The sequence below is a fragment of the Anomaloglossus baeobatrachus genome, chromosome 2, assembly GCF_048569485.1.
Source record: "Anomaloglossus baeobatrachus isolate aAnoBae1 chromosome 2, aAnoBae1.hap1, whole genome shotgun sequence".
NCBI classification, from domain to species: Eukaryota; Metazoa; Chordata; class Amphibia; order Anura; family Aromobatidae; genus Anomaloglossus; species Anomaloglossus baeobatrachus.
Window position 1 is genome coordinate 526910363 of NC_134354.1, and position 24069 is coordinate 526934431.

Genomic DNA, 24069 nt, shown 5'->3' on the forward strand with positions numbered 1-24069 from the left:
TTAACGACCCATGACGTACTGGGTACGACATGGATCGTGTGCCGTTAAGCCCCGCCCCCTGCCACGGGCAGGCGGCAGCAATCCGCGCACATACAGCTGTTTTCAACAGCTGACATGTGTGCCTGCTAGCCGTGGGTGGAATCGCTTCCACCCACGGCCATTAACCCCTTACATATCGCTGCCAAAATCTGGCAGCGATATGTATATGCGCGCCGCCATGACAGTCACTTACCCCGCCCCCACCAGAAGTCACGTGACTTTCGGTGGTTGCCATGGTAGCACAGGGTCATGTGATGACGCCTGTAGCTAACATGAGTCACTTCCTCTCAATGCCGGAATACAGCCGACATTGAAAGTAAAGCACCAAATCTGCAGTTCTCAGCTCTGTAGCTGAGATCTGCAGATAGTGCAGAGCGATCGGATTGCTGATCGCTATAGCCCCCTAGGAAAACTAGTAAAATAAAAAAGTAAAACAATTTTTTTAAAAAAATTAAAAAAAAATAAAAAAATATAAAAGTTCAAATCACCCCCCTTTCCCCCCATTGAAAATTAAAGGGTTAAAAAAATAAAAAATACACACATATTTGGTATCGCCGCGTTCAGAAATGCCCGATCTATCAAAATATAAAATCAATTAATCTGATCAGTAAATGGCATAGCGGCAAAAAAATTCCAAACGCCAAAATTACATTTTTTGGTCGCCGCAAATTTTGCGCAAAATGCAATAACAGGCAATCAAAACGCATCTGCGCAAAAATGATACCGTTAAAAATGTCAGCTCGAGACGCAAAAAATAAGCAGTCACTGAGCCTCAGATCCCGAAAAATGAGAATGCTACGGGTTTTGGAAATTGGCGCAAAACGTGCGTCACTTTTTTTGGACAAGCTTGTGAATTTTTTTTAACCTCTTAGACACAAGTAAACCTATACATGTTTGGTGTCTACAAACTCGCACTGACCTGAGGCATCACATAGATACATGAGTTTTACCATATAGTGAACACAGTGAATAAAATATCCCAAAAACTATTGTACGAACACACTTTTTTTGTAATTTTTCCGCACTTGAAATTTTTTTGCCGTTTTCCAGTACACTATATGTTAAAACTTATGGTTTATTTAAAAGTACAACTCGTCCCGCAAAAAACAAGCCCTTACATGGCAAGATTGACGGAAAAATAAAAAAGTTACGGCTCTCGGAAGAAGGGGAGCAAAAGACGCAAAAACGGAAGGCTGAAGGGGTTAAGAGCACACTCCCGGAACAAATTATGCTTGTAAACCAAGATTCCACTCTATATTTATTTATATTAATAAATAGATCTTAGACCTCATGAGGCTAGTTACCGTATGTACTTGAAAAGTAATCTCAGAAAGAGATCCATATATATGACATGAAGATATAAAGGTGTTGATAAGTTTATATTTCAATCTTTCTACATTTAAATGTAATTAGCTCCTTATATACATGTAATTGAAAATTCTAAGTGCTCTCAGTATGACATAGCACTTCCTGAGCTTTTGCCTCTGTAGGTGTCACGCTGGGGAAGAGAGCATCCCCGGTGACCAATGCAACGCAGAGGGTAATCAATGCAACACCAGGGAAAGATCATAAAGGATGGCCCTGGCTCTGGGGAGAGGGGAGTGCGGTCACCTCCTAACACTCACCTGAGGCTGATCCCCGCACTCCCTAACATCCCTAGAGAGGTCCTTCTCCCTGTGCGCTGTCACGTGCCTAGGCCCTCACTGGCCCTGAACTCACCCTGACAAGTGCGAAGGCCACTACAATAACACAACACGAGGAAGGTAAGACAGACAGGGGAAAGACACAACAACTAGTTCTCCTGAGCTACTGAAGCAGAAAGCTTCACAGCAGCAACAGAAACAACACCTTAGCTTCTCCAGAGCCAGGCTCCTCAAAGTGGTTAGCTATAGAATGAGCTAAAGCCGGCATAGGGGAGAGTGAGGAGTAAGTTTATATTGTGCAAGGGTGTGGCTGCAGCTGAGATTAACCCCTTCACGACCGCGGGCAGTAAAATTACGTCCTATTTTAACGTGACTTAACGACCAGGGACGTAATTTTACTGCCTAAACTTCATTTGATTGCCGTGGCCATAGCAACGGCTTTCAAATGATGTCCCCTGCTGTTTCTTACAGCAGGGGACCTTTGCTTGACCCCAGGGGGGGTGGCATCACAACCCCCCATCGACGATCGTTGTGATTGGCTGTTCAAATCTGAACCGCCAACCACAACATTCGCACTGATTTCGGCAAAAATAATGCCCGAATTAGTGCGATACTATGAGATCCTGCTATGATCTATTGTAGCAGCTACAGCAGATCATAGGTGGATCTCAAACATGCCACCCCCAGCCCCTGCAGCACTGATTGGAGCGATCGTGCTATGACGCGCAATCGCTCCAATCAGTGTGCAGTGGGGCGGTCTGATCTGCAGGTGGCCGCCCTCCCCAGGCCTGTGCTGGTCTGGGGAGCCTCCCCAAACATGTCTGCAGCATGGAGTGGCTGGTACTTGTAGTACCACGCCACCGCTGCCGCCGCAGACGCCGCCTCTGATGTCACCGCTTCTGCGCCTGCTCCACATGAGTATTCCACTCCCGTTATGGCCCCTGCGCGCTCCCGTTATGGCCCCTGCGCGCTCCCGTTATGGCCCCTGCCCGTGCCCCCCCAGATCTGCCCCCCCACGCCCCGATCTGCCCCCCGACATCCCGATCTGCTCCCCCTGCGATCTGCCTGCCTCCTCTGTCATCTCTATTCTGCTTCCTTCCTTCCTTCCTTCTTTCCTTGCTTCTCCGGTATCCCCCTCTGCTCTCCCGCCCTCCCTCTGCTCTCCCCCTCCCCCCTCTGCTCTCCCCCTCCCCTTGACGTCCACTTACCTGCCTTCACCGGGTCGTCCGATTTCTTCACTGGCCCGATCACATCTGCCTCCATCTCTGGGTCCTTCTTCCTGGGTCTTCTGCTGATCTGTCCAACGTCCTGCCTGCGGCTCCTGTACAGCTGTCTATCTCGCTTGGCTTCTGTTCCTCCTGCTACTCCTCTGGGTACTGTGAGTATAACTTTTTTTTTTTTCCCTTTATCCTGTCCATTTTTACACCTCATCTGTCCGTGCGTCCCGCCGAGCACTGATCACGGATGCAGATAACGGATCTGCATCCGTGGTCAATTTTTGGCGTGACTTTTTTTTTTCCGTATCCCCAACACGTTTTGTATCGCATCTGTCCGTGCGTCCTACCAATTGCTGATCAGGGATGTAGATAACGTATGTGCATCCCTGCTCAATTTTTGGCGTGACTTTTTTCCGTATCCCCAACGCTTTTTGTATCGCATCTGTCCGTGCGTCCCGCCGAGCGCTGATCAAGGATGCACATAACGGATCGGCATCCCTGCTCAATTTTTCGCGTGACTTTTTCTTTTTTTCCGTATCACCGACGCTTTTTGTATCCCATCCGAATGTGCGTCCTGCAGCGGTCAATCAGTGCACCGCGTTTGTGCGTTTGAAAAGTCAAATGGCGTTCATTCTCTTCTAAGCCCCACCATACGCCCAAACAATTACTTTCCACCACATATGAGGTATCTGCGTACTCAGGAAAAATTGCACAAGACGTTTTATGGTGCAGTTTTTCCTGATACCGTTGTAAAAAAAAAAAAAAAGCTACCTGATTGATGCAAAAATTTTGTGGTAAAAAAAAAAAAAATAATTTCACGGTTCAACGTTATCAACTTCTGTGGAGCCCCTGGGGGTGCAAGGGGCTCACCAAACATCTAGATAATTTCCTTGAGGGGATGGGGTCACTTGTGAGGGAGCTCCACTGTTTATGCACCATAGGGGGTCTCCAAACGTGACATGGCGTCCGCTAATGATTCCAACCAATTTTGCTGTCAAATAGTACGCTTTCTCTTCTGAGCCCTGCCATGCGCCCAAACAATTACTTTCCACCACATATGAGGTATCGTCGTACTCGGGAGAAATTGCACAATACGTTTTATGGTACATTTTTTCCTGATACCCTTGTGAAAAAAAAAAGCTACGTGGTTCAAGTAACAGTTTTGTGGTGAAAAAAAAAAATTGTATTCATGGCTCAACATTATCAACTTGTGTGGAGCCCCTTGGGGCTCGCTAAACATCTAGATAAATTCCTTGAGGGGTCTAGTTTCCAAAATGGGGTCACTTGTGGGGGAGCTCCATTGTTTAGGCACCTCAGGGGGGGTCTCCAAATGCAACATTACGTCAGCTAATGATTCCAACTAATTTTGCTGTCAAATGGTGCTCTTTCTCTTCTGAGCCCCGCCATGCGCCCAAACAATTACTTTCCACCACATATGAGGTATCGTCGTACTCAGGAAAAAATGCACTATAAATTTCATGGTGCATTTTTTACTGATACCCTTGTGAAAAAAAAGCTACCTAGTTGAAGCAACAGTTTAGTGATAACAATTTTATTTTTTTCTTTTCACGGCTCAACGTTATAAACTTCTGTGAAGCCCCCAGGGGTTCAAAGTGCACACCAAACATCTAGAAAAATTATTTGAGGGCTCTAGTTTCCAAAATGCGGTCACTTTTGGGGGAGCTCCATTGTTTAGGTACCTCATGGGGTCTTCAAACCCGACATGGCGTCCGCTAATGAGTGCAGCTTATTTTGCACTCAAAAATTCAAATAGCGCTCTTTGCCTTCTGAGTCCTCCCGTGTGCCCAAACATTTGATTTCCACCACATATGGGGTATCTGCGTACTCAGGAGAAAATGCACAATACATTTTATGGTGCATTTTTTCCTGATACCCTTGTAAAAAAAAAGCTACCTAGTTGAAGCAACAGTTTTTTCTTTTCACGGCTCAACGTTATATACTTCTGTGAAGCCCCCAGAGGTTCAAAGTGCTCACCAAACATCTAGAAAAATTATTTGAGGGCTCTAGTTTCCAAAATGGGGTCACTTGTGGGGTAGCTTAATTGTTTAGGCACCTCAGGGGGTCTTCAAACCCGACATGGCGTCTGCTAATGAGTGCAGCTAATTTTGTGTTCAAAAATTCAAATGGCGCTCCTTCCCTTTCGAACTCTGCCATACGCCCAAACAATTGATTTTTACCACATATGAGGTATCAGCGTACTCAGGAGAAAATGCACAATAAATTGTGGGGTGCACTTTCTCTTTTCTCCCTTGTGAAAATTTTAAAATGTTATGGCTAAAGTAACATTTTTGTGTTAAAAAGTAAAATTTTCATTTTTTCCTTCCACATTTCTTTGGTTGCTGTGAAGCTCCTAAAGGGTTAATAAACTTCTTGGATGTGGTTTTGAGCAGAGTGAGGGGTGCAGATTTTAGAATGGGGTCACTTTTGGGTATTTTCTGTCACCTCGGCCTCTCAAAGTCACCTCAAATGTGATGTGGTCCCTAAAAAAAATTTGTTTGTAAATTTTGTTGGAAAAATGAGAAATTGCTGATGAACTTTGACCCCTTCTAACTTTCTAACGGAAAAAAATTTTGTTTCGAAAATTGCGCTGATGTAAAGTAGACATGTGGGAAATGTTATTAAGTAACTATTTTGTCTGACATATTTCTCAGATTTATAGGCATAAATTTTCAAAATTTGAAAATTGCGAAATTTTCAAAGTTTTTGCAAAATTTCCTAAATTTTCACAAATAAACGCAAAAAATATCGGCCTAAATTTACCACTGACATGAAGTACAATATGTCACGAAAAAACAATGTCAGAATCGCCAGGATCCGTTGAAGCGTTCCAGAGTTATAACCTGTCAAAGTGACACTGGTCAGAATTGCAAAAAATGGCCCGGTCATTAGGGTGTTTTAGTGGCCGGGGTGAAGGGGTTAATAGCTACAAGTCAATCTCAGCAAGATAGAAAAGAGACAATAACCCTTCAGCACTGAATGGACTTAAATACGCTCCTACTGAGGATAAGCAATGAGCGGATTTTGAACTGAATCTGCAGTCAACCAAAAACTGAGACGTTCTGATCCCGATCCACCCGAGATCTCAGCATAGTGTGACACACTCGTGACAGCAGGTTGTTTCGATGCCCACCACCAACTTGTTTAATTAAATTGATAGCTCACTATCTGTGTGATGTCAGGGGCTAGGCTAAGAAATCAGACATCTGTCTGGTGCTGGGCGGAGAAATAACCTTGGGAGATAAACTCTTGGGAAGTGCTTTGTCATAACCAAAGCACTTAATGCCTCATTTGCATATGAGTTCAAATGCTAAAAACTTTGTTATGCAGCAAGAGATACAAGATATAAATGGATTTATGTCCATTTTAATTTACATTTTAAGCCATGTTGTTTGTTGCATGAATCATCAATAAGGTCTAAAGTTCATCAGATCCAAGACATGTTAAGTAATTGGCTTTACAGTTGAAGTCAAATGGTCACATTACTGGACTGTAAAAGGTCATTTTTTGTATTAGGGGTATGGATCACACTGGTCTTTAAAAGCTAAATCTATTAACACATTTACAGTGGGTATAAAAAGTCTACACACTCCTCTTCAAATACCAGGTTTTTGTCATGTAAAAAGAAAATCACGTCAATAAAATAATTTCTGTACTTTAAACACCTTTAATGTGACCTAATCCATGCAATTCAATTACAAAACAAACTGACTTATTTTTTAGGGGAACACAAAGCAACCACAATATTTTAATATTGTTATTTTCAGTGTGTACACCCTCTCATAATTAGAGATCTGATTGTGTTCAGAATTAGCCAATCACATTTTAAGTAAATTGTAATTACTGCATTGCTGCCATCATGTATAGTGATTCTCATGAACACCATATAAAGTGTTCTGGTCCGATGAGACCAAGGTTCAACTTGTTGGCCATAATACTAAAAGGTATGTTTGGCATAAAGCCAACACTGTGCTTCACCAGAAGAATATCATACCCACAGTGATGCATGGTGGATGCAGCATTATGCTTTGTTGCTGTTTTTCGGCAGCTGGACCTGGGACTTTAGTCAAGGTGGAGGGAATTATGAATAATTCCAAATATCCATTAATTTTGCAAAAAAAGCCTTGAGGTTTCCTCCAAAAAGCTGAAGATGAAGAGGAATTTAATCTTTTAGCACAATGACCCTAAGGGGGGCTTTGCACGTTGCGACATCGCTACTGCGATCTTGTCGGGGTGAAATCGAAAGTGACGCACATCCGGCGCCGGTAACGACGTCGCAACGTGTGAAGCCTAGAAGCACCGATAAACAATTGCAAAAGCGTCGAAAATCGGTGATCTGTGTAGTGTCGGTCATTTTCATAATTTCGCTGCAGTGACAGGTACGATGTTGTTCCTCGTTCCTGCGGCAGCACACATCGCTGTGTATGAAGCTACAGGAGCGAAGAACATCTCCTTACCTGCGTCCCGCCTGCAATGAGGAAGGAAGAAGGTGGGCGGGATGTTTACGTACCGCTCATCTCCGCCCCTCCGCTTCTATTGGCCTCCTGCCGTGTGACATCGCTGTGATGCCGCACGACCCGCCCCCTTAATAAGGAGGCTGATCGCCGGCCAGAGCGACGTCGCAGGGCAGGTAAGTGCGTGTGAAGCTGCCGTAGCGCTAATGTTCGCTACGGCAGCTATCACAAGATATTGCATCTGCAACGGGGGCGGGGACTATCGCACTCGGCATCGCTACAATCGGCTAGCTATGTCGCAACGTGCAAAACCCCCCTAAGCATACCTCCAAACCAGCAAAGGAATAGCTTCACCAGAAAATCAAAAGTTTTGGAGTGGCTCAGTCAAAGGCCAGACCTGAATCCTAATAAAAATCTGTGGATTGACCTGATCAGGGTGCAGTACACAGGAGATATCCTCAACATCTGACAGATTTGGAGCGCTATGGTCAGGCAGAGTGGGCAAAAATTATCAACTCTAAACGTGTCATGCTGATACTCGTAGTCTCCTACCAAAAAAGAATTACAGTAAGGCTGGCGCACACTTGCGTGTGACTTGCGTGAGGATCGCATCGCCCAGACTGGCCGCCAGCTCTCCTGAGAGGAGCGTGTGGCTGCACAGAAATACATGAAGCTGTCCCGCTCCTGTCTTGTATCATGTATATCAAATACTTATTTTCCCCACTGTATCTGTTGCTGCATTCCCTTGAAATCAACTTTTTTTTAAATTGATGTGCAAATGAGTCTTTGAGTGCTCTAAATAGTGAACATTGTAAATAAAAAAAGAAAAAAATAATCATGCAATTGTACTTTGTTTTGCAATTTCACCACCCTTGAATGTTTTCCAGTTTTTCAGTATAATATAGGGCAGAATGAAGTACAACTCGTACAACAAAAATCAAGCCCCATAGGGCTATATTGCCTGAAAAATAAAAAAGTTATGGCTCTTGGAAGAAGAGGGGGAAAAAACTAACGTAAAAAACAGAAAATCGCCCAGGGGTGAAGGGGTTAATACAACTTTAACATTACAGCATAAACCTCATTGGATGTCCTAATGCTTCATGCAACATTTTCAGTTATGATATAGCAATATAATGGTTTATATGGTGGAACACTTGTAAAATGTGACAAGGTAGCTGAACATGTGCGGTTAACATCCTTTTGATAATATTTTCCATAGCACAAATAATAATAAATCTGGTTTTCTATTTCCTGCATGCATTAAATAACACAGCGAGTGTGAAACCATAATGTCAGATATCTGTTTGTAGGCTCCCCATTCCTTTCCCTTTGAAGATTATTTTCCATTGCCATGGTGTTAAATTGGCCTTCACAATTCTCAATAGTACATCTCCACTGGTCTTTAAAACATACGGTCCCCCTGTCTGCGTGATACGTAACCGTCTAAGTATGGTCATTGTTAAAGATGTTTCGATTGTATGTACAAACCTATACAATTTTCTAATTAACTTTGGCCTTGGTCAAATAAAGTACAACAGAATTCTTGTGAAAACACATTGAAAAGTTACAAAAATGTTTCACTACTCAAAGTTGCGCAAAAAATGTTGCGGCTTTTGGCATTTTCACAATAATTTTGGCCAGCTCCACCACGATGGGCAGGGAGACTAATGTTTGTTAAAGTCATGACAAGCTGTGGTATTCCTTACTTCACAAATTTTACTCAATTTACCTGACTGAAGTAGGATTTGTGGTGGGGCGCCTCATAATGAGTCGGGCCCTCTGACACCACCATGCCCCCTTATCAAGACTGGCATGACCAACGCCTGTCTTAATGAATCGAGCCACATGAATGAGACATCAGGCCAGTCTCCGCTCAGCTATGACAGGTCTCTATTCATAAACGTGTCAGTCTAGCTGATTGGATGGGGAAAAGCCTTTTGGACTCTCCGCGTTTTTAGCTGTATTTTTCTCTGAAACAGCTGGTTTCTGATGCCTATGATTCAGGCAGCATAAATCATGCGACAGGTTCTATTCTCCGATGTTCGGTTCCAGACTCATTAGGTATCTTGGTGGAGTCCGGCTCTTTTCGCACTGCAGAGCCTGACAGGCAACCTGATGTCTCCTAGTTGTTCAGTCAGAGCTGGGCGTCAGCTGTTTCATGTGCACTGTTCTTCAGTCCTGCAGGAGTTAATTCCTGGTGACCTGGGGAACTCAACTAGAAGCTCAGGTTGCTGATTACCAATCACAGCAGTCTGCTTCCTATATAACATTCTGGATCCTGATCCTCAGTGCCGATAATAGCTCCAGCTCGTGCAGCGATTCCGGTCTTTATGTTATTTTCCCCTATGCACGTATTATCGCTCCTTTGTGTTTGATTGCTGGGTGTACGAGTTTTGGTTTTACCCCTGTCTGTGTTTTGTTGTGGGGTTTGTAACTACGGTTCTGGCTCACCCCTTGGGTGGAGGAGTAAAGGGGAGTTACACCAGGGCTTGGACAGGAGTAAGGGTCACGCTAGCGACTCAGACCTTGTTACTATCAAGTGTACCTCTGAGCTAAGAAACAGCGCAGGGTCCCCAGTCTGAGGGTTAGCCTAGATGTCCCTATCTAGTCTTCCTATCCTTGTGACAGGTTCCCATTAACACAAATATTTTATTTCTGATTTAGATTATCTGTTATTGAGTTTTTGAAGTTGCAGAGTTTTTGCAACATTTTTGCACTATAAAGTAAATTAACTTACTTGCATTTTTTTCATTCCAATTTTCTCACTTTTATTTTATTGCAGTCTTGACTATGTGGTTTTTGTCTTTTTTGATATGTCATGTTTTAGATGAAGCCTCTTTGTTTTTAATATTTCCTAGTATATGACTTTAACAAAACTTTCATTGATGCAGACTTGTGCGGATTACGCGTTCTTTTTAGTGCGTTTCTGCAGCAAAAATGCACTAAAACCACTATTTTTCTTGAGGATTTTCTGCATCTGATACAATTCTATGGGGAAAATCTGCTCCTAAAACTCAACATCAAAAAGTCACCAAAGTAGTGACAGGACAATTTTCTCACCTATACTCCTACCACAAGGGCAGACGGAGTACCAATTCCCAATGTTTTTCTGATAATTACTTTTATTTTATTTTTTACACGTTTTACTGTTATTTTAAAAATAATTTTACACGGAGCACTGCAATGTATTGACTTACTACTTCATCCTTGTAGGCCAAGCTGATGAACTATATCAGCAAGCAGCTTCAGTGCAAGCTTCAAGTGCCTCGTCCTGAGAGAACACAGATGCTGAACCGATATCCTAAAGTCAGTGACTGGCTCCATACCGTTGGTGTGAGAAATGAGGTTGTGCAGGTAAGTTTTTTTTATTCATATACAGAAAATTATATTTCATTTTTGTCACTAAATTCTTAATTTATGTACACAATACTTATTATTTTTTATAGCTATTTTTTTAAAGGGTTTATCGGTTACATAATTAGACATATCTGAAACCTCTACAGCACAACAGTACTAATCAGGCTCCAATATCGAGATATTGCGTAAATCTCTTCTTGTTTTATAATAGTTAGGTGCCATGATGGAATATAGTTAAGAAGTTTCTCACACTGAGTAGAGCTCATTTGTCACATTGAATTGATTTATTGCTGGATGGATCTATTCCTCCCTGCCCTGCAGATGTTGTTACTAGTTAGATTTAAATGCCTTACCCTCAAGCTTAACCAATGAGTCCCAACTTGCTCCCTTCTCCAGCACAACAGCTGACAACCAAAACTTTTTATATTCACTTTATGACTAGAGAAACAGTGCTGTGCATGTCATGGCAATTATTGCTGCCCATAGGAATCGGACATTGGGGCTCATTTACTAAAATCATAAAATAGTCATAAAATGTGCCAAATTTATCAAAGTATTCTAAGAAAAAGACTAATGGCGCATCCTACAAAGATGTCACCTTGTCATTGGCTTTTGGGCTCACATAAAACTGGCCACTTATGTATGCCAAGTATCTCAATTTATACATGTTTTTTATAGCAGTATTGCATGTCTATATTTCTATATTCATTCTTACACATATCTTAGCACTACAGAGTGCAGCTGTCTCCTTTTTGTTGCTAAATTTATTAAAGTGTCTTATGCTGTTTGATAAATTTGGTGCTTCTTTAAATTGTGTTCACTGTGTTTGCGCCATATATTGGCTTACTTTAGTCCATCACGCTACACCAATTTTTGGCTAAGGGTAGGCGCACATGAATATATGAATCGAACGAGTGCAATGCGAGAAAATCTCTCATTACACTTTGACCAATGTTAGTCAATGAGTTGGAGCAGATGGTCAGTTTTTTCTCATCCAGATTCTGAGCCATGTCGGACTGATGTGCGCATGTCTTACTTATGGTTTTGTAGCCCATTCCAGCCTTGTTCAGGTCTATGATCTTGTCCCGGACATCCTTAGAAAGCTCTTTGGTCTTGCCCATGTTGTAGAGGTTAGAGTCTGACTGATTAATTGAGTCTATGGACAGAAGTATTTATACAGGTGACAATTTAAGACAACTGTCTTTTAATGAAGGTAACGAGTTGATTAGGAGTGTCTAAGTGGTCAGTAGGACCCGGAACTCTTAATGGTTGGTAGGGGATCAAATACTTATTTCTATCTGCAAAATGCAAATAAATTTATATAATTTATACAATGTGATTTTCTGAATTTTATTTTGGATATTATTTCTCTCACTGTTAAAATTAACCTACCCTTAAAATTATAGACTAGTCATGTCTTTGTCAGTGGGCAAACGTACAAAATCAGCAAGGGATCAAATTCTTATGTCCCCATATTGATACAAGTAAAATATATCTTTGTACCGTGTTAGCCAGTAGAGATAAAAAAATTGTTTAAAAGAACAGAGAGTTCTCAGTGGTTGATACCTTTTAATGGCTAACTGAAAAGATGGTAATAATTGCAAGCTTTCGAGACTACTCAGGTCTCTTCATCAGGCATGGTATAACACAAAATCTGAAGAGTCACGTATTTATACACAACAGGACTTAGTAACAGAGAGTTCTCAGTGGTTGATACCTTTTAATGGCTAACTGAAAAGATGGTAATAATTGCAAGCTTTCGAGACTACTCAGGTCTTGAATACATACACTTGAATGGGTGCGAGAGGAAGAGTCTTGCATTACAGTTGCAGCATGCTGCAATTGTTTTCTCGGTCCGATTAGGGCTGAGAATATAATCGCTCATGTGTGCTGACACACAGGCTAATATTGGTCCGAGGGGAATGCGATGTTTTATCGCACTCCACTCGCACTGATTTTCTCGCTGTGTGGCTTAGGCCTAAGTCGTCTTCTATGTGTACCTTAAACGCCGCCAAGTGAGCCGTATCCCTACAGTTGGTGCACAAGCGCAGGCACGAATCCCGAGGAGCATGTAGGACTGCTGCAGGGAACTGTATGTCTTGTGTAAAAGCAGCCTGAGTGTGTCCTTCATTTTAGGTAATCACACGCCACTATGTCATGTCTCATGTATACCTTTAACACTAGAACTACTGAGGTAGTCATTTTGACTACTTTGCACCATATATTTCTATATAGGTGTCACGAGTCCAGTAGTTCTAGTGTTAATAAATGGGAATGTATTGAGAGGCATTATTCATTTTCTTGTATTTATTTATGCACTAGCACTTTATTATTCTCATTATCTTATGACTTATATAGGTTTATTGGTACATAATAAATATATATATAATATATATAGTGCTTCGTGCATATTTGGAGGGAGCACAGTTAATGGCTGTATCTGTGTAGAATATTTGTAGATGATGCTGAATTCTCCAAGCAGCTATCTGTTCCTTTTCCTTTGCAGATTGTGGGAATTAATTATCACTTTTGCTGCTGATCAGCCCCCTCTCCTCCCCCATGCTTGCCTTGCTCACTGATGGAGCTGTATGCTTCGCGCTGGATACTACATGTTCTGTGCAATCTGTTCTTGAGCTTCTTGATACGTTTTATTTCTCTGAAAATACATTAACATTAATGTATTAAATATACTGAACAAAAATATAAATGCAACACTTTTGTTTTTGCTCCCATTTTTCATGAGCTGATCTCAAAGATCTAAGACAAAAGACCTTTTCCTCTCAAATATTGTTCACTAATTTTTAAGGCCACGTTCACACATTCAGTATTTAACCTCAGTATTTATAAGCCAAAATCATGAGTTTATTGATTAGTGGAAAAGCATAATAGAAACATGTACGCCACATCTGTATTTTTAACCCTCTACTGGTTTTGGCTTACAAATGCTGATGTAAAATACTGACTAAATGCTGAACGTGGCCTAAATTTGTGTTAGTAAGCACTTCTTCCTTGCCAAGATAATTCATCCACCTCACAGGTATGGCATATCAAGATGATGGGTGGCACGGTGGCTCAGTGGTTAGCACTGTAGTCTTGCAGCGCTGGGGTCCTGGATTCAATTCCAACCAAGGACAACATCTGCAAGGAGTTTGTATGTTCTCCCCGTGTTTGTGTGGGTTTCCTCCGGGTTCTCCGGTTTCCTCCCACACTCCAAAAACATACAGTTAGGGACCTTAGATTGTGAGCCCCAATGGGGACAGTATTGCCAATGTATGTAAAGTGCTATGGAATTCATAGCGCTATATAAATGAATAAATATTATTATTATGATGATTAGACAACTTGATTATTGCACAGGTGTGCCTTACGATGGCGCAATAAAAGGCCACTATAAAATATACAGTTTTACAGTATAGAGTGGGTCTGGAGGGGTCATAAATCCAGTTTGTCTCTGGTGTTACCACCATTTGCATCATGCAATGTAACACCTCTCCTTCGCGTACAGGATCAGGATCATACAGTTGATCAGGTTGTTGATTGTGACCTGTGGAATGTTGGTCCACTCCTCCCTCAATGGCTGTGCGAGGTTGCTGAATATTAGCAGGAACTTGAACATGATGTCGTAAATGCCGATCTAGAGGATCCCAAACATGCTCAATGGGTGACATGTCCGATGAGTATGCTCGCCATGCAAGAACTGGGATGTGTCCAGCTTCCAGAAATTGTGTACAGATCTTTGCGACATGGGGTCTTGCCTTATCATGCTGTAACATGAGGTGATGGTTGTGGATGAATGGTACAACAATGGCCTCAGGATCTCATCACAGTATCTCTGTGCATTCAAAATGGCATCTATAACATGCACCTGTGTTCATTGTCCATAACATACACCTGCCCATACCAGAACCTCACCACCACCATGGGCCACTCTATTCACAAGGTTGAAATCAGCAAACCACTCATCCACACGATGCCATAGACAGTCTACCATCTTCCCTGTAAGGTGGAAACCGAGATTCATCTATGAAGAGAACACCTCTCTAACATGCCAGACACCATTGAAAGTGAGAATTTGCATACTAAAGTCGGTTATGACGACGAACTGTAGTCAGGTAGAGACCCCAATGAGTACGATAAACAGATGAGCCTCCCTGAGACAGTTTCTGACAATTTGTGGAGAAATTCTTTTGTTCTGCAAACCAATTATTGCACCAGCTGTCCGCATGGTTAGTCTTAGATGATTTTAAAGGGAACCTGTCACCACTTTTTCAGGCTATAAGCTGCGGCCACCACCACTGGTCTCTTACATACAGCATTCTAACATGCTGTATATAAGAGCCCAGGCCGCTGTGTAGAACATAAACACTTTATAATACTCACCTAGAAGGTTGCTCCGGTGCACAACAGTTGGATGGGTGGCTCCGTTCTCCGGGACTGGCGCCTACCCTTTCGGCCATCTTGGTTTTCCTTATTCTGGAGTCGCAGTGCAAAGGCTTGGTTACCCGATATTTACCTTCGTTACCAGCGTCCGCAGCTTCTTGAAGCCGGCTGCCTGCTCCCTGCACATGTAGCTAAGGTACACATCGAGTAACTATAAGCAAAGCGGTTTGCTTATTAACCCGATGTGTACTCTGGTTACGGGTGCAGGGAGCCAGCACTAAGCGGTGTGCGCTGGTAACTAACGTTAATATCGGGTAACCAAGCGAAGCACTTTGCTTGGTTACCCGATATTTACCTTAGTTACCAAGCGCAGCATCGCTTCCACGCGTCGCTGCTGGCTGGGGTCTGGTCACTGGTCGCTGGTGAGATTTGCCTGTTTGACAGCTCATCAGCGACCATGTAACGACGCAGCAGCGATCCTGATAAGGTCAGATCGTCGTCGTGATCGCTGCTGCGTCGCTACGTGTGACCTAGGCTTAAGGCAAACCTATGCAATAATCATGCTGTCTTATCAGCATCTTGATATGCCACAACTGTGAGGGGGATGGATTATCTTGGCGAAGGAGAAAGACTCACTGGTGTCCGGTTCCCTAGGAAAGGAGTGCAGCGCTTGCAACAATGCTCAGAAGCTGGCTGAATGCTGGGGCTTCAGAGCCCCTGCTCTCCTCTGTCTCTGTGCATAGCTGTCTTTACATGCAGCATTGGATAGCACATAGCTCAGGCAAGGGACAAGATCTTGCTGCTGGTCTGAACTGTCAATCATCAGGAACACAACGCCCCCCAGAAAGTGGGAGGCCAAGAGGGAGGGAAGTGTGTTTCTGAAGATAAAAGAAGCGACAACCCCTTCAAGTCTAATACCTGTATTTAGCAGTTAAAAGGACTCGCACCATAAGTTTGTATAATAAGGTCTCATGGGAGGAATTCAATGGGGTGTGGACGTGATAGAATGAGATATTCACAGAACAGAGCCAAACATAACAAATATGAGCTCTGCGGCACTTATCCATTGTATTCTTGAGTTGTGAAATGATTTGATTAAAAAAACCTGGACATATTTTACAATTTATGTATATATATATATATATATATATATATATATATATATAAGGACCTGGACTGTGCCTTCAAGGATAACATAGCATATTGTACGCTTTATCATATAGAGGGGAACATTAAGTCAGGAAGAGAATAATATCCTTATATATCAATCTATTTACAGCAAATGAAATAAGTATTGAACATGTCACTAATTTTCTAAGTAAATATATTTCTAAAGGTGCTATTGACATAAATGTGTCACCAGACATCAGATGTCGGTAACAACCCATTCAATCCACACAGCAAAAAAAAAAATCCATCCATAGAAATCCCTAAATTAATTTATGTCTAATAATGAGAAATGTCACACTGAAAAAGTAGTGAAAAAATTGAAGTAAAAATGCCATGAAGAGTCATGATACCAGCTAAAATGTATCAATAATAAGAAAGTAATCCTGACACTTATTTAAAAATATTATCAGCTGCTTCAACTGATATATTATAAAAAGGTGTCTCATTAACAAAGGTACCACACAAGAAACATCTCATGATGGGTAAAACCAGTGAGCTGTTTCAAGACCTTTGCAACCTTATTGTTGCAAAACATACTGATGGCATTGATTACAGAAGAATTTCTAAAATACTGATGAACCAGATGTCACACAAAAGAGTGAAAAGAACTATCAGAAGAGTTGCCAAGAGGCAAGGACCACCTGTGGAGGGCTACAGAAAGACTTGGAATCAGCAGGCACAATTGTTTCAAAGAATACAATAAGTAATGAACGCAACCTCCATGGCCTTGATGCACGCTCACCACGCAGGACACCATTGCTGAACAAAAACCATGTACAAGAGTATTTAACCATCCATATGGGATCTGATGTTTTTGAGCATTCATAAACTTGAATAGGCAAGTTTCATCCAAAATACTGAACAGAATACTGCATGCTGCAATTGTTTTTTTCCCACACAGACATTCAGTCCAGATGAAACTTTCTGAACAGCCCAACGAATTGACATTGCTCTGAGGCTATCATTGTGATGTCAGGTGTTTTTTTTTCTAGGAAAGCGATGGAAAATACGGTTGTGTGAATGTATTCTAAGGGTATGTGCATATGTTGAGAATTGGGTACAGAAATTTCTGCATATCTTGGCAGGGAAAACACATTTTTGACATTTTTCACCTGTGATTTTTCTAGCATTTTTGGACTGCAATCAATGTGATAGTGGTAGATAGATAGATAGATAGAGACATAGACAGACATAATAAATGTAATTGCACAACCCCCTGACAAATAATAAAATTGCAACCTGTGGAGATTATTTGACAGCTTTTTATGATTAAATAAATAACTGAAAAAAATGGCGTGGGGGCCCCCTATTTTTGATAACTAGTAAAGGTTAAGCAAACAGCTGCAAGCTGACATTATCGGCTCTTGCTGATTGCCCTGGCAATTGGGGAAATAGTTTATGGGGTTGATGTCAGCTGTATAGTGTCAACTGGCATCAAGCTGTATTGTCAGTAATGGAGAGTTGTCTATCAGACACCCCCATTACTAACCCTTTAAAGGGAATCTGTCAGCAGGTTTTTCCTGCCTCATCTGAGAGCAGCATGATGTAGGCAAAGAGATCCTGACTCTAACGATGTATTACTTAGTTTATTGGGTGCGCCGTTCTGATATAATCAAAGATCTTACTTTTTGTATGTAGCAGAACCGCACAAGCTGCCTTTGCCCACACCAGGCTTTAAGTGTACATCACCATAGACAGAAGCTACTAATCAGAGAAGGGGGTGGAGTCGGACTTCAGCTCACCTGCTCCTCAGTCAGACTAATGATAAAGTCTAGACACTTAAACTAACATTGCAGTTAGACAAAAGCACACTTTGAGATAAAAGACACAGGGCTGTAATCTGAATATTAACTCTTACAGCATGCTGTCTTCAGATTATCAAAAACCTACTGACAGATTACCTTTAAGTAAAACACACACACACACACACACACAGAAATGCTTCCTTTAAATTACCACTCCCCCACTTTTTCCCTGGTTCACCAATTTATTTAAAAAAAAATGCAGGTCCAACATAGTCCAGGGATTCAGACATAGTCCACAAATGCAAACCAGAAAAACATAAAAAGAGAGAAACAAAAACCAGAGACTGTCCCTCATTCACCAATGTATTCTAAAGCAAAGTTCCCAGGTCCGATGTAGTCCAGCGTCAGGAATGTCATTACACATCATTCTGATTGCTCTGTCTATTTGACTGCCACGTTATTTATATTTCTGTTGCTCTGTCTGTATGTATCTATATCTGTTTCTATCTATTATAATAGATATATTATAGATAATAGATAATTATCTATGCAAACAGTAATAGAAAGGAAAGGCTAGGCACTGCAAGCCCAGGTGTGTACTCACGAGTCTGTGGTTTTCCCGTGGATCACGGATCTCCAGCCGATCCCCGTGGTGCTCTGCCAAAGTGCAGGAATCCAATATGAACTTCAGATGAGAAGGAATGGCGGCAACTCACTGGTAGATATTAACAGCAAATTTATTGCACAAACTGCAGCATTGTTACAGCATAACCGGGGAGGGGGCAGTGCAGGGGCACAGGGGGTAATAATAATAATAAGGGGGTCCCACGACGATCCATACTCACTGTCCCAGTCAATAAAGAACAGAATGTTCCCCATTGGCTCAGAGAGCAGTGCAGTGACCTGAGCTAATATCATTAAGTCAACCCAGGTCACTGCAAGACATGACCAGCGCTGACTTCAGGAGGTTAGCGAGGTACATTACCTGCAGTGATGGAAGCCGCTGCATTCCGGACATCAGCGGTCGTCACTGAGTTCAATGACTGCCGCGTTCACAAGCGAAGTGTCGAGGGAGCCCGTGACGTCACCGCTAGTCACAGTCTCGGGCCACCCGCGAGAGGTGATGTGAGAACACGGCGGGGGTAGAAGTCAGTGACAAGCGCTCACATGAGGAGTGCAGGAATTTATCACAGCAGGTAATGAACTTTACTAACCTGACGGCAACGCTCATCATCCCCGCTGCTGCTCGCACACTGCTGTGCAGGCAGCTGCTGACACACTGCAGTGCGGGCAGATAGAAGAAAAAAAATAATCCAGCTTCCGTAATAATATGAAACCTTGTGCAAGCTTTATTTTAAAGGACGTAAAAAATACTTGTCATTAGGAGGGACAAAATAAGGGAGCCCATGTGCGGCTACGCGTTTCGAACGCTACCTGCGTTATTTGTCAAGCCTACAGTGCGGGCAACTGCTGACGCTGCCATGGGAAGCTGTAGTAGGAGAGAAAAGGCGCAATAGGGTCTTACCCGATTTACAGGGCAGAGGGAAAAAGGGTTAAAACACACTCACCTGGCTGAGTTGTGCCAGTCACAACCCCTTAGAGAACGTGGATGAGTGCTTTAGTGGTTCAGCAGCGGCTCCGTGTCTGAGCAAAGGATATCAAAGTGTAGACTGGAGGAAAAACGGGTTTAAAAACCGCGCTAGGAAACCACGTGCAAGGATGTAAATGAATATTTTTCTTTTATTTAGATAATTCCAACGCGTTTCGGAGACCCATCTGTCTCCTTCCTCAGGGAAAAAGAATCTCTTCTTCGATTCTTTTTCCCTGAGGAAGGAGACAGATGGGTCTCCGAAACGCGTTGGAATTATCTAAATAAAAGAAAAATATTCATTTACATCCTTGCTCGTGGTTTCCTAGCGCGGTTTTTAAACCCGTTTTTCCTCCAGTCTACACTTTGATATCCGACGCTGCCATGGGGGCAGATGCTGACATACTGCAGTGCGGGCAGCTGCTGACACATTGCAGTGCGGGCAGCTGCTGACACACTGCAGTGCGGGCAGTTCCTGACACACTGCAGTGCGGGCATATGCTAACACACTGCAGTGCGAACAGCCGCGGGGCTGACTGGGGAGTGGAACACAGACTGCAGAGGCACCAGACAGAAGTCACACAGAAGTGCTTCCGTGTGGCTTCCGGAGATTTTGCGAACCCATTGACTTGTATTGAGTCACGGTCCATTATTAAGGAACAGAATAGGACATGTTCCATAATGACGGAACGGACATACGGCATCTAATGTGTTTTTTGTAGGATCGGAAGCACACAGAACTGCTTCCGTGTGCCATCCGATCCTACACAAAAGACATTGACAAGATGGTTGTGTCAGTAGGTCCACAAATATCCAGGAACTGAACAGGACAGATGGAACGGTCGCATGAATGAAGCACGGATGGTGAATAGAGTAAAACTCAAAATTAAAAACAAAACTAGGATTTCAGTGTTTGTGCATCCCACCTGCATCAATACAAACTCAAGCAATCAAAATGTTATACATACCCTAAAATAATACCATTGGAAAACAACAGCTCATCTCACAAAAAAACACAAAACCTCTTGTAGATGTATAAAAGTGAAAATGTTTTGGTAACCAAAAGTGTTAAGCACGCTACACACGCTTCAATATATCTCACAATCCGTCGTTGGGGTCAAGTTGTAAGTGACGCACATCCGGCATCGTTTGTGAGGTATCTGCGTGTGACAGCTACGTGCGATCAGGATTGAACGCAAAACCGTTGATCGCAAACACATCGTATCATTCTCTAGAATTGAGTGTTTTGTTGCACGAACCTAGTGAATTGTAACGTGTGACATCCCTCATACGATTTTGGTGTCTGATGCTATGTGCGCAGGTGTGCGCTCTGCACCGCAGCTTAAAAAAGGTCCGCTTCAGAGCGCAGCTGAAAAGCTGCGTTCTGAAGCGCCTCACAATGTCTGTCATTCACTAATCTCTGTCAGTCGGTCACTATCTCTGTCCCTCACTCTCTGTCCATGTCAGTCTATCCCCCTCTCTCATATACTCACCGATCCCCGATCCCCGGCGCTGCACTGCATTCACACTGCTCCAGCGGCTTTTACTGTTTTGAAAAAGCCGGCCGCCCATTAAACAATCTCGTATTCCCTGCTTTCCACGCCCACCGGCGCCTGTGATTGGTTACAGTGAGACACGCCCCCCATGCTGAGTGACAGGTGTCACACTGCACCCAATCACAGCAGCCGGTGGGCGTGTCTATACTGTGTAGTGAAATAAATAAATAATTAAAAAAAACGGCGTGCGGTTCCCCCCAATTTTAATACCAGCCAGATAAAGCCATACGGCTGCAGGCTGGTATTCTCAGGATGGGGAGCTCCACGTTATGGGGAGCCCCCCAGCCTAACAATATCAGCCAACAGCCGCCCAGAATTGCCGCATACATTATATGCGACAGTTCTGGGACTGTACCCGGCTCTTCCCGATTTACCCTGGTGCGTTGGCAAATCGGGGTAATAAGGAGTTATTGGCAGCCCATAGCTGCCAATAAGTTCTAGATTAATCATGTCAGGCGTCTATGAGACACCCTCCATGATTAATCTGTAAATTACAGTAAATAAACACACACACCAGAAAAAATCCTTTATTACAAATAAAAAACACAAACATATACCCTGGTTCACCACTTTAATCAGCCCCAAAAAGCCCTCCATGTCCGGCGGAATCCAGGATGCTCCAGCGTCGCTTCCAGCGCTGCTGCATGGAGGTGACCGGAGCTGCCGAATACACCGCCGCTCCGGTCACCTCCGCGCAGGTAATGAAGACAGCCGCGCGATCAGCTGAGCTGTCAGTGAGGTTACCCGCTGTCACTGGATCCAGCGGTGGATGCAGCGGTGGCCGCGGGTAACCTCAGTGACAGCTCAGCTGATCGCGCTACTCACCTCAGTTGCTGCGTGGAGGTGAGAGGAGCGGCGGTGAGTAGCGCGATCAGCTGAGCTGTCAGTGAGGTTACCCGCTGTCACTGAGGTTACCCGCTGTCACTGGATCCAGCGGTGGCCGCGGGTAACCTCAGTGACAGCTCAGCTCATCGCGCTACTCACCTCAGTTGCTGCGTGGAGGTGAGAGGAGCGGCGGTGAGTAGCGCGATGAGCTGAGCTGTCACTGAGGTTACCCGCGGCCACCGCTGGATCCAGTGACAGCGGGTAACCTCAGTGACAGCAGCTGATCGCGCGGCTGTCTTTATTACCTGCGTGGAGGTGACCGGAGCGGCGGTGTATTCTGCAGCTCCGGTCACCTCCATGCAGCAGCGCTGGAAGCGACGCTGGAGCATCCTGGATTACGCCGGACAAGGAGGGCTTTTTGGGGCTGATTAAAGTGGTGAACCAGGGTATATGTTTGTGTTTTTTATTTGTAATAAAGGATTTTTTCTGGTGTGTGTTTATTTACTGTAATTTACAGATTAATCATGGAAGGTATCTCATAGACGCCTGACATGATTAATCTAGGACTTATTGGCAGCTATGGGCTGCCAATAACTCCTTATTACCCTGATTTGCCAACGCACCAGGGCAAATCGGGAAGAGCCGGGTACAGTCCCAGAACTGTCGCATATAATGTATGCGGCAATTCTGGGCGGCTGTTGGCTGATATTGTTAGGCTGGGGGGCTCCCCATAACGTGGAGCTCCCCATCCTGAGAATACCAGCCTGCAGCCGTATGGCTTTATCTGGCTGGTGTTAAAATTGGGGGGAACCGCACGCCGTTTTTTTTAATTATTTAATTATTTATTTCACTACACAGTATAGACACGCCCACCGGCTGCTGTGATTGGGTGCAGTGTGACACCTGTCACTCAGCGTGGGGGGCGTGTCTCACTGTAACCAATCACAGGCGCCGGTGGGCGTGGAAAGCAGGGAATACGAGATTGTTTAATGGGCGGCCGGCTTTTTCAAAACAGTAAAAGCCGCCGGAGCAGTGTGAATGCCGTGCAGCGCCGGGGATCGGGGATTGGTGAGTATGAGAGAGGGCTGCTAACTTCAGTAACTTAGGAGATTAGCGGTCACCGGTGAGTCCTTCACAGGTGAGCGCTAATCAGGACGCGACACAGACAGAGCCGCAGCATGACAATGAAGTCGGGTGAAGTTCACCCGAGTTCATTCTGACAGTGCGGCTCTGTCTGTGTCTGCTGTCATCTGCCATTCAGCTCTGCTACATGGCTGTCTGTGTCTGCTGTTAGCGGCCATGTAGCAGAGCTGAATGGCAGATGACATAGTAAAAACACATCCCTACACAGTACACACGCTTGGCAAGTCAATAAATAAAAAAAAAAAAAAGGTGCCCAATGCATACGTCACAGAACACATGATCTAAAGGATCGCACACAAAATTGACCAATTTAACATAGACTACTAACGCTCGTGTGACAGCAAATGAACGACCAACGTGCAATCGCATAAGATCCCGTATGCAACCTGGGCGTGTCACATCGCAAATGCGATTGTACAACTAATTGCAACGTGTAAAGTGGGCTTTAGTTAAAGTGGTTGTCTCATCTTGATAAATGGGTAAGAGTGCTTTTATGAAAAAGCAACTTTGCAATTTACCTTTTATTAAAGGGGTTGTCCACTACTAGGACAACCCCTTCTGATTCCACTTGTTTCCTCCAGTTAAAATAAAAGACCCTGTACTCTCTTACCGTTCTGCCGCTGTTCCAGCACTGTCAGTAATTGGGGCACACGTTACATTGTGACATCACACGAGCCTCGCGTCCAATCATCACTTACGCCTTCGGACCAAAAGAGCAATCAACAGGAAGTGTGTGGAAGCGGCAGCGTAACTTCCTGTTGATTTACTCATTTGGTCCGACAGCACTGGAACGGCGCCGGAACGAAAAATGAGTACAGGCTCTTTTATTTAAACTGGGGGAAACAAGTGGAATCAGTAACGGTTGTCCTAATAGTGGAAATCCCTTTTAAATACTCTCTCTCTTTATTCTGAAGAATGGAGGACTTTTTAATTC

At 43.5% G+C, this 24069-nt stretch overlaps 1 protein-coding gene across 1 annotated transcript in view; it reads left to right on the forward strand.

The window, feature by feature from the left end:
• Positions 1-24069, forward strand: part of KSR1 (kinase suppressor of ras 1) — a 261155-nt gene that overhangs the window by 110929 nt on the left and 126157 nt on the right. Inside the window, exon 2 of the mRNA XM_075336591.1 lies at positions 10585-10725. Coding sequence (XP_075192706.1) covers positions 10585-10725 — 141 coding nt within the window. The remainder of the gene's footprint in view (positions 1-10584; positions 10726-24069) is intronic.